Raw genomic sequence first — 11,345 nt, 5'->3', positions numbered from 1 at the left:
AGAAAAGCAGGCAGGGCAAGCAAAAAAAAACCGCCCCCTCCCCCTTAGCTCAAGGTCTAGATATCGCCCTCCCCCCCCCCCTCCTTAGCTCAAGGTCTGGATCCGCAACTGATATAGTTGTTCGGGCAAATATGCAACCCTAAAATTTAACGACTATGCTAATTTATGTATTATCGCGCATAATTTAAGGAACATTAATCCAAGATGATCACTAACTGAATTTTAAAATGTGGCATTTCTTTTCTTTTTTTTTTTTCTTTTGTACTAACCGTAGTTAAAACTACCGTTTGAAAATAAATACTATCTGGTAGATTAGTGCCATCCGAAGGAGGAATTGGAAATTTATCCTGGAGTTATGTAATGTGCGTTAATCGACAATTGGTGTCTACTCCGCAAGTGCATCATTGCTCGATAATGCACAGAGAAAAGCATGAATCAATTGTTTTATACTATTGCCAGTGGAATTAAATTTTCTCGCAAAGCAAAGTTAACTAATTTGCTTATGAAAACACCATGAGCGGCATCATTGAATTATGATACACCCTTACGTACACACAGTTCGACAGCGCCCCTTTGCTTCGTTATAATGTATGTGAAACGTTAGGGGTATAAACGACGTTGCAGTAAATTTGTATTAGAAAATGTGTAACTGAGCTGCTGATCCTGTAAAAATATAGCTAGACAAAGACACCAAGGAGAGTAGATAATGCAGCCATACTCACTAGTTAATTATAATGCACAGTAAGCCTGACAAAAATCCATACATGTTTGGCCATTGTTCTTACAAGTCCGATTCAAGTTGCGAAATGAAAATCGTCAAAGCGTCATTCTCCTTTAACAGATGGATATATTCTACCTTAGTCGATGTACAATATTGCTCAATATTTTTCTTGTGTTATTAAAACAAATGCTATTTAGTTACAAAGTTTGAATATCTTAATGCTTTGAACTTTTCACGGTATCACTAAATTGCTACAAACCAAACGCTGAAAAGCTTCCAGAATGATAAATCTTTACTTACATCGTTTCATCGCACGTGATTGAAAAACGTATTCTTCAGCTAATCACGCAATTACTGGTTGGTGGTTAAAAAGTCAAGGTAGGCGGTCGATTCCTTGTTACTTGTGAGATTTACCGCCGTCACCTTTATTTCTGTTCCACCGAAGAATAAATTGAATTCGATGTCCCTGGTTTTCCAAGCCTCTGGTGTCTCAAGTACCAATCCTCGGCCAGGAACCTTCTCGACATCAGGATCTGTTACAAACTCAACATCGGCGCGTTCTGATCGGTAGAAATCAATCCTCACTTGCTTCTCAGCACCTTTCAGAGGCGAAAACCCTGTGAATCGACGTCTTTCTCCATCTCTCACGGCTTCATTGACTTTAACGAACTTGAAGAAGACATCTTTACAGCGCGGCACTCCGTTGATCACCTCCTTCTTTGATTCGGGGTGCAATCCATCTAGGAACAACCTGTGTATACGGATGCCATAAGTGGAACTCTATTCTGGATTCAAATACTTCAGGTTTTTGCCCATACATCACAGCGCCTTGGACAACTGCAAGGGAGGCGTTCGGCGGCACCATGATGCGGTAGCTGTTGCTGAATTGCCTCTTGATTCTTTCCTGAAGAAGTAATGAATCGGCAAAACCACCAACAAGAAAAACAGTTTCAACCTCAGATAGTTCCTGTTTGGCGAAAAGGTTGGAAAGGTGCGAAACGATATCACCCAGGACCGGGTCGAACAACTGTCTCATGATCTTTGGCTCAAGGCAAAGGTATTCGTTTCGCTGAACCTTGATGTCTTCGAGACTGTAACGCTCTTGGATTATTGCATTTATGTCCCAGCCCTTATCGCCGGAGAACTTGCCCACAAAACTACCAGGCAACCGAATTCTGGTAGTTCCTCCCTCACAGACTCGCTTTCCACGTTTCTTTACTTCGAAATCATTAATGAGGCAAAGCCAGTCTACCGGATTTTGCCGGATGTAATTCTCAATAAACTTTTGGCTGAATATTCTACCGAGAAGGGCTATGAACTGTTTATTGACTTTCTGTCCACCAAAAGGACCTCCGGTCGCTTTGTGAATTTCTTTGATTGTTCCGTTCTCCTGAATTTGATGCACAGTAACGTCAAGGGTTCCACCTACAAAGCATAAAATAATTGATATATTGGAAACATTTTTTTAGCAGAGTTTTAGAAGAGATCCGCAAAACCGAGTACTTGAGATAAACTTCATTTACCTGATCGTTAGATAGTCCATGGAGAAATTCACCTTTTTTTAAACGTTTTTCTCTATCTCACAACATCCCATGGGAGAATTGTCAAAAGCAATTACATTGAGAGGCACTGAAAACAATGACATCATCCCAGTTTTCTACGAAACTTAATCAGTTGCGAAAATATATTCTGAAGAAATAATCAAGCCCTAATTTCTGTTTCCTCTTCAGTTGTTTCAAATCACTCTCCACAAGTTCAATATACGATATATTGCATATCGTCACTTACTAAATCTGCACGTTCAGTGATTCGGGAGGAGATGAATAGTCTAAGGCAAGAGGGCAAGGAAGGCAAGACCCAAACAAAAACATGCGGACACATACGAATAAAAGCAAGAAATTACTCAAGAAGACAGTCGAACAGTCGGACCGAATTACGGATAGAGAAGTGGATCAACAAGGAATATTCCTGGTCATACCTCCGATGTCGATAACCACGTAGTGTTTAGCTGTGTGGGCCAGAATGTCGGCGACTAACGCATCATTGTTCCCACTTTCTGTCACAAACTCCCTCATTTCCCGCTCTCGGCAGTAAACAGAAGCAGCCTCTGGCTCCAAGGCGATAACTATCTGCTCCGGGTTGGAGGGTGACGCCAATCCCGCCTTAGAAACAAACATCAGTAAGCAAATTAAATATTGCTGCTTTTACACAAGAGGAACCAAAAAAAAAGTTGGTGTGGTTAAGGTTGGACTATCTATGGTATATCCCTGAAAAATGGCATGTCACTCAATGATAAACTTACTGATTCCGTTCAAATGCTTCAGCTGTGTTATAATAACATCTATAGTACGAGGCATACATATAATAATGATTCTGAGACATGTTTCGGATATTTTAAATCATCTTCAGTTCTAAGATATAAATGAATTTTTTACATAGTTATATATAGTATTGACTCTGTTACAAAAAATTACACAACATTGCGTAGTAAAGTAATTGTAGCAGTATAAGAATACTACCTAAAATTATATAACGAAGTAGAGATTGGATCTACATGTACTGTTAAGAGATGTTAGTTCCCTTCACATGTGGAATCCTTTTTGATCTTTAACTGGAAAGAAGGGGAGGCATAACTCACCTAGAAAGTAATTGCAGAGAGTATGCATGGTTGACGACAAGTGGCTGAAATAGCTGGATGTTTGTGGAGGTGGGAGTGCACGTAAAGATACAGTGGTGTTTACTGGTTTCACCCATATAACAGGCGTTACTGCCTGCACGTGTAAATTGATATATTCCTCTCAAATTCAGTACTTCTTTGGCGGGAAAAACCCGTTTGTTTTATGCTTACTGCGAAGATAAGTTTCATAACAACTATATGAGTTATATCATCGTCAAACTCTAACCAGTTTACCAAAATAAATTTATAATAATAACTAATTCACTCTATAAAGATTTGGTTCTGATTGCCTGTCAGAGAAGTACTTAAAGGAATATTTTACCTGGTATGCTGCTTCTCTCATAAACTGTTTGGCAGCTGGCTTCCAAATTGCTGGTACAGTCAAAACCCATTGGATATCCCGAGAACTAAAATGCTCGTCACCAGTCCTCTCTCGAATAACTTCCAGAGCTCTTTTGTGGAGGTAATGTATGGCATAAGTAAAAATCTCCAGAGCTTTGACGTGCTTACCATTGCCAGCCTCCAGAGTAGTTTCTATGTTTAAGTTCTGTAAAAACGAGGAAAGAAACTGTGAAGACTATGTATGCTTAGAGATATCATTGCTATTTTGACGAATTTATGTCACCTCTAAAGGAAAACACAGAAAACAAGGGCAATAAAGAACACCAGGATGAAAAATATAACTGAAATGCCTGATGGAAAAATGACTGGTCTCCATTTGATATTAAAGTTTTCTATATTTATTTATTGTTATCTATATTTATCTTCTTTTTCGCTAAGATTCTATCTTTGTGACTGTAGAAACATAATCAATTTAGAGGGATTGTTGTGTATCTTCAAATGAGGATGTACCATTTGGCAATGAGGACCACAGTGAAGCATTGTAGATGTGCACCCTTAGAGACCTAACTCGTACAAGATACCAAGTCCTACAACCTGGTAATTACTGTGATTGTTATAGCGGAGCATGCGATTAACATGTATTCTAACGTCTTAACAAGGCCACAGTGGTTACATTCTGGGGACTCTAGAATCACTGAAGTTCTTGGATGTAAGAGTTATTAAATAACTAATCTTACGCTGTGTGAATGACCAAAGAAATTAAGGACTATTTATAGTTTCTAAAAGTAACATTTTTTCCTTTTCTCTATAAAAAGAGGCCATAAAGTAAGAGAAATCAGTACAAGCGTCGCTAGCTATACTTTAATGGCTATTGACGAAATACAAGGAAAAATGTTTGCTGTTAGGTTATGCTAACCTGGTCGTTATGAAGAATCATTTTAAAGTTCTCGAAGTAATAATATTCTCGAGCCTCTTCCTCCTCCAGCTCAGCATATCTATCTTGTGCTTCGTATCCAAACGAATTGAAACTCTTGTCGGGATTTAGCAGCAAGCACGTGGGTGTCTTCAAAGTACGGAGGCCTTGATCTGCTCCCCATTCCTTGTTCATATGAATGCCTTTCTCACCTTCTTTATAATTAAAGGAGAAGGCAAAGCCACTGAAGGTGGTACCAAAGTCGATTGCCACCAATGCAACAGATGTCAGGGCTGAAGAAAGATACAGGTCGCCAGCTTCTTGGGTTTCTATCAAAGAAAATAGAAACAAAAACAACTTACATCAACAAAATAAGAAACTCTGGAAAAATATTATTGGATGCAATCGTGGAAATATTTTGAATCCCGTAAAATTCCGGTTTATTATACTTTTTAGCTGACAAAATATTCAAATTTAGTTCCAATTAATTCAATTAAATTTCAGTTGTAATTGTTTTACGTCATTTCATTCATGACTAAAATTTATATGCAAAGACTCTACCTGATACATGAAATAACCGAAGACATATTTATAATATTCAGAGCAGCTTTCTTTGGGTTTCTGATTCTGTCAGAGGAGCTTTTGAGACCCTCACCCTCTAACTCTTGGAGCATATATGCTATGACCATGAAAGTATTTAGAAAATGTTTCGCAAATAAAAACGCAAAATAAGTTGCAGGCACTTGACATGACACCGTAAATTTCTAAAATTATCTATAATTAGAAACAGGAAAAACAAAATTAAAAAAAACAACAACAACAACAACAACAACTTTAAAACAGGAAAAAGCGAAAACAGAAAAAAAAATTCCCCACTGAAGTACACGTGCCACTGGCAACATTAGTTCTTTGGCCAAGACCTTCAATAGCAAACTGTTCTCAGATAAATCGAATGAATTTTTACGAAATTTGGAGTTCATTTCTTGAATGATTTTATTTTAAAAAGTGTTCAAGGTTGATGGGCGCCTCAGAGGGATTGGTGGGGAGTCGAGTTGTGCGAATTCACCCGCGAGAGAGTGAAATGGCGGCTCCACCACCATAAAGCAGTCGCTCACAAATCGCGCCAGCTACGAAAGCTACGTGGAAGACAACACAGAACTAGCATTCGAAACCTATTGGCTAACTGCAGGTATGATATCAAAGTTAGTGTTATGAAGATGGTATTACTTATACCGTAAAAAATTAATATTCATGTAATAACCTAGATTAATGTTCAGTTGCTTAACAAATAATGCGGATCTTAAAGTGTTGCTCAGATAGCCTTTTCTTCGTAAATGCTAAGTCTTATTTCCGGATCGATGTAACAGACTAGCTGGCGAGCTTTAAATGCCCGGTTAAACCAAACTGCTTTGATCTTAGGACGCTGAAACTCTACCAAATTAGAAAAGTAATCACTGAACGAATTCTAACTCTACAACATCATCATCGTCTGTTAGATTAAGTCTTATTAATCAGATATTGTAGACGTACCTTCGAGTGCTTGCTCCATGTTCGATGAAGAGAAGTCCAATGTGCTTCCTGTTAAAAACTTAATGCGTGGACAGTAATCATTCCCCAGGGATACCATCCAAGAGCAAAATCAAGATCTATAAGTCTTAACGGAAAATAATACGTCCATGGGAGAATCATTCGAATAGTACCAAGTATATTTTGCGTAAAGATATTTTGTTCCTATGAAACTGAAAGATCACAAATTGCTCTCTAGGGGTTTTTACCGTATATTTTTACTCTTTCTTGGAAAGATTACGTCATAACTAAAATATAGTAAACTCTTTTATTTTGCATAATTATTCACCTCGTGATGCAGACGTTCGTAATTATATTTAAACTTTCTAATCTCTTCTGTTCATTTTTATCATGTTTAATTCAAGCGAAGATTACAATTTTTAGAAATTAGCTGCCTTAGGCGTAATATCTTTACTTGGATGGACGGCTCAATGTGCGTTCTGCTTTTTCCTAGAAGTTGCCAAATTATATACATAAGAGAGCCCCCTACTGTAAAACAATCCCATGATCACATCATCTTACTGCCGTTTCAGTTTCTCAGAAACTGAAAGGTCACAGAGTGGTTTTTTGATCGAGTAATTTTGCATATTACAATTTAATAGCTTTGATCAGAGAAAACTAACTAGAGCTGTTTGAACCACTACTTTAGTTCTGCTGTTACCGGCATTTCTTAGCAAATAAAATAAGTATAGTTATAAAGTAGTTTAATTTATTAACAGAAAACCTGACAGGCCTAACAATTATATACCTCGTGACTTCCGGTTTTCCTGGAAGTCGCAACGAATATATTATATTACCCTTTTCACTTGTACAGGTACCTATTTGTGAGACTCGCGTACGAAATATTTTTGGTGTACGTTTAGTGTTTACCTATGTAAATACTGCTGAGAGATGGCGAGTAACAGAGGGACATTAGAAGAGACCGCAATCAGAGACGAATCTCAAGCAAATTTTGTCAGGTCTTTAGTGGAACTTCTGAAACAGCATCGAGCGGTATTAGATGCCCTACCAGAAATGTGTGAAAGGTTAATAGATTTGGAATCAAACGAGACCAGTAAAACACAAAATTGCGATTTGAGCAGGTATGCAATTGTGTGTTCATGTTTGCAAACTGCATTTTGATGTAAATGTTTAGAAATACCAGTGCTCACTAAACTTCCAACCGACACAGTTAAAACAGTCTGCTTTTAAAAGAATATAACAATATTTTTTATAAGTCCTAAGCAGTTTCCTTAAATTTGCACAGTCCTGCTGAGTAACGAATCATTTCATGCAAAGTGAATATTGTATACGTGAAGTCCATCATGGTCTGGATCAGGAGGGTGGTCCTGAAGTCAGGAGTTTTCTTGGTGACTGCGTGACACGTTACTTACGTGAACGGAAGTCACGATCTTAAAAAAACAGTTCGTTATTTGTTGTTGTGGCGGCGCGGTGGCCTCATGGTTAGTGCACTCGACTCCGGATCGAGAGGTCCGAATTCAAGCCCTGGCCAGGGACATTGTGTTGTGTTCTTGAGCAAGACACTTTACTCTCACACTGCCTCTCTCCCCCCAGGTGTACAGATGGCTAACGGTTAACTTAATTAATGCTGGGGGTAACCCTACGATGAACTAGTGATCCCATCCAGGGAGGAGAAGAAATATTCCTAGTCGTTTCATGCTACAAAACCGGGATAAACTCCGGCCTGATGGGACCCTTGGCTCGTATGAAGGCTTTACCTTCTTTTATTTGTTGTTACGTCTCTGGGTACTGAACCTGATTGAGTTTTGTCGGTATCTAAATTGTTTTGAACTGTTGGTAGCAGTAACTGTCTGTTAAAATTGCTATATTGGTATTTTTTAAGTCTGCTCAAGGTATGCTCCTTCTTTCGCTTACCAACAGAGAAAATGAACAAAACATTTTGGAAAAAAGAAAGAGCGCGCATTTACGTAGGCATTATAAATCATTGCAGAACGAGATGGCAGAAAAAGATGAATGGTAAATAAAGGACATGGTTAAATTAAGACGGACTCCGCTCAAAGTTCGAGCAATAAATGCAAAAATTATTTGCTAAAAATCTGCTCATAGCATGGTAACTTTTGGAATACTATTTAAAACAACTCATTTTAGTTAATTGCTCTAAGTGACCCCGCGATTAAGCATTCTCGAGAAAGTTAAAGTTAAACCTCGTAAGAATGCTTATAGCGTGTGTTACTGTGTTTTTAACTAACGCGAAACGTCTGTTTTAATTGAAATATGGATAACTTCAAGTTTAATTTTCTCTCGCGGGGCTAGCTTGAGAGCTTTAGGCTCGATAAGTTCTCCTTTACTGTGCTCAAAATATTACCATGCTGTGAGGTTTTTTTTGGTAACTTAATTTTTGCCATTATTGTTCGAATGTTCTGCGGAAATCATCTTAAACATCTTTTTTTTTCTTTCAACCAAGTCCGACGCTACTGTGTTCTTGTGACAAAGAAAAAAAACCTTTACAATTAATCCCGTAACAAGAATTCCCCTGACATGTTTAGAAAATTCAACATGTTAGAGCAAATGGAAACTATGCTTTACAAAGCTTGATTATACACATGAAAAAATGGTTGCTGGCTAATTAACTCTGACTTATTAACCGAGCTTAGTCAGTATGGGAAAAAACTTGACCGAGGTTGACAACCCATGTGACAACCCATGTCCGGTTGGCAATATGGCGAACACATCCTTGTGATTTATGACCGCGTGTAACGCTTTCTTCTGATATTCGGTGAGACTTTCAATCTCTGGAAAACGCTCCTCGAGTACCGAGGTCAAAACTTCTTCGACGACACTTCCAGAAACATAATCCATGTCGAACACAGGCGAATCTTGAACGAGTATAAACTGAGAAGAGAATGGCTTACTGAGAACGAACTGATAGCTTATGAAGTATCTTGCAAACAATTTCCTTCCCTGGTAGAGATCTTCCCTCAAGAAGTGCAGTGACAAATATCCCCACCGTCCCCTCGGTATTACCAATCGAAGGAACCAATCATATGGATTTGCGTGTTTGTAAAAACATCAGCCAATCCAAGCCCGAGGGTCAGATCCTGACCCTGGCGTCTGCATGAAAGTGAGATTCAAGTCCAAGGTAACCAGAGGTTTTTCTTTCTCACCGCTTCGCGATTCGTGTTCGCCGCTTTGCGGCTCTGTCGCGGCTGTCTCCTCTCATGTGGAGAAAAATCAAGAAAAACCTCTGGGACCAGGGTATATTTCATTTATTTTTACATGGTAGCTGTAAAAATGTATGGCACTTATATGAAAAATACATGTAATAAATGCAATTTAAGTATTCCACGAAAATTAAGCGATTACGTCTAGCCGACGGTTTTCTTGTTAGTACAACAACAAACAAACAAAACAATTAATGTTTTTTTTCTTTTGTAGGATTATGCAGCTGGAAAGAGAATTGAAAGCAAAAACAGTGGAGGTGGAGAAGTTAGTAAATAAATAAATGAATAAATAAATGAATAAATAAATGAATAAATAAATAAATGAATAAATAAATATATTTAGAATGGAAGCCACATCAACCTTCGATGGTTTTCATGCGGGTCCTTTATCCCGGTCGAATTGGAATTTGGAGATGTTGGTTTTTGTAAGGGAGGAAAACCAGAGAACCCGGAGAAAAAGCCTCGGAGCAAGGCGAGAACCAACAACAAACTCAACCCACATAAGGCACCGGGTCGGAATCGAACCCGAGCCACATGGGTGGGAGGCGAGCACTCTCACCACTGCGCCATCCCTGCTCCCCAGTAAAAGTGTCTGTGTTACCAGAATGGAAAATAAGGAGTGTAAATATCAGTCATTGTTATATGGCGTGTCTCACATGGACTGGGAACTATAAAATCCACGAATATAATTGGCTAAAATCTCTTGACCGCGGTCTCGGTTTTGTATCTGGACAGGCATCTAGAGTGGTCTAGCAAATATATTTGCGGTGAGAAAGTTATACAAACAGAAAATTGAAAAGGATCAATAACGCGACGACATTTTGGCGAATTTATCTGCAACCTTGGCAAACAAAACATCAGCTGAGGACAAATTAGAATTGAGAAGTTTTTGGAAACTCAGAGGTCATTCACACTCATTGTAAAGTTAGGACTTTTTTTTCCAGGCCAGAGAAATTGAAAACATCGATATCCCTTGCCACTGAGGTCTACCTTCGTATGACCAAATTTTTCATCTCCATCATTAAGGCAGCGAGAAAGAACCGGCTACGTAAAGCGGCTTTTAGCGAATTCGAGTTTTCCTTACAAGCTATACATATGCTATTGAACTAACGTACGGTCCGTACTGGAGAAATATTTACTGGTCGAGTTCTTTTCTACAGGCATTGCAAAGAAAAAGGAACGAAGCTTACTATTCCTCAATACGGACCGAACAACCTTTTTCAGTAAAGTATTTATTATAATGAGTTTTAAATCCGCTGATAAATTGATGCGTCTTCGTGATTCATTCTCCTTCACGTGGCGGACTAGATCAGCCATATAATAAAAGATATACATTTATTTTTTTCTTAAGCATCTGAGCGGGCCGGAATCCTAAATCCTCGAGTTTCATTGGTTGATCATTCGCACGTGACCGGTCCAGCTTTTTACGATACGGCAAATTTCCTCGCTTTCTGCTATTCAATTTACGGTAGAAAAGTCTGATTTCAAGTGATTTTAAAAGCAACGACTGACAGAAATTGTTTTAGTAGCAAAACTTCAAACTTCGCACGAAATTTCACACTGCAAAAACAAAAACTTAACTGGTGAAATACTATGCAACTAACATAAAGTAGTTCGAAAAAATCTGTTCTTTAATACATCTTTCTTTGTCTACTATTTGAGTTACTCGCTCGTTGCGAAGAGCTTTTAGCAAATCGTTAGTAGACGGCGCGGAAGCCGATTCAATGACAAAGCTGCGTCAGACAAATCCATTTGTAATCTGTAAAACCAATTTACCGCAGGAAAAACAAACAAAAAAAAAAAACACATGTTATTTGCCGGCTTAGGGTGGGTCCGTATGGTGAAAAACTGTGACCTCGGGCTTGAAAATGCTGCCCGAGGCTGCGGCAAATAACATATATGTATTGACCGAGCTCGGTCCGTCTTCATCGGAGAACCTTGCCT

General features: G+C 38.6%; 1 protein-coding gene and 1 pseudogene across 4 annotated transcripts in view; one reads left to right on the top strand and one right to left on the bottom strand.

The window, feature by feature from the left end:
• Nucleotides 1–235: 235 nt before the first annotated feature.
• Nucleotides 236–6,432, bottom strand: LOC110055345 (heat shock 70 kDa protein 12A-like; annotated as a pseudogene). Its single transcript, XR_016203027.1, has 5 exons — nucleotides 6,184–6,432; nucleotides 4,657–4,982; nucleotides 3,721–3,945; nucleotides 2,700–2,883; nucleotides 236–2,146 (listed from the first exon to the last, which is right to left on the bottom strand). The product of XR_016203027.1 is annotated as a heat shock 70 kDa protein 12A-like (transcript).
• Nucleotides 6,433–6,983: 551 nt separating this feature from the next.
• The window catches only part of LOC110055351 (uncharacterized), a 53,096-nt gene continuing 48,734 nt past the window's right edge, over nucleotides 6,984–11,345 (top strand). For all 3 annotated transcript variants that reach the window (XM_089275984.1, XM_089275983.1, XM_089275982.1), the window contains exons 1-2: nucleotides 6,984–7,301; nucleotides 9,616–9,666. In XM_089275984.1, coding sequence (XP_089132110.1) covers nucleotides 7,111–7,301; nucleotides 9,616–9,666 — 242 coding nt within the window. In that variant the 5' untranslated portion in view covers nucleotides 6,984–7,110. The remainder of the gene's footprint in view (nucleotides 7,302–9,615; nucleotides 9,667–11,345) is intronic.

This window comes from Orbicella faveolata, unplaced genomic scaffold (assembly GCF_042242905.1).
Source record: "Orbicella faveolata isolate gen_17 unplaced genomic scaffold, um_ofav_v1 contig_4, whole genome shotgun sequence".
NCBI lineage: Eukaryota > Metazoa > Cnidaria > Anthozoa > Scleractinia > Merulinidae > Orbicella > Orbicella faveolata.
This window is presented reverse-complemented; position numbering and strand designations above follow the sequence as displayed.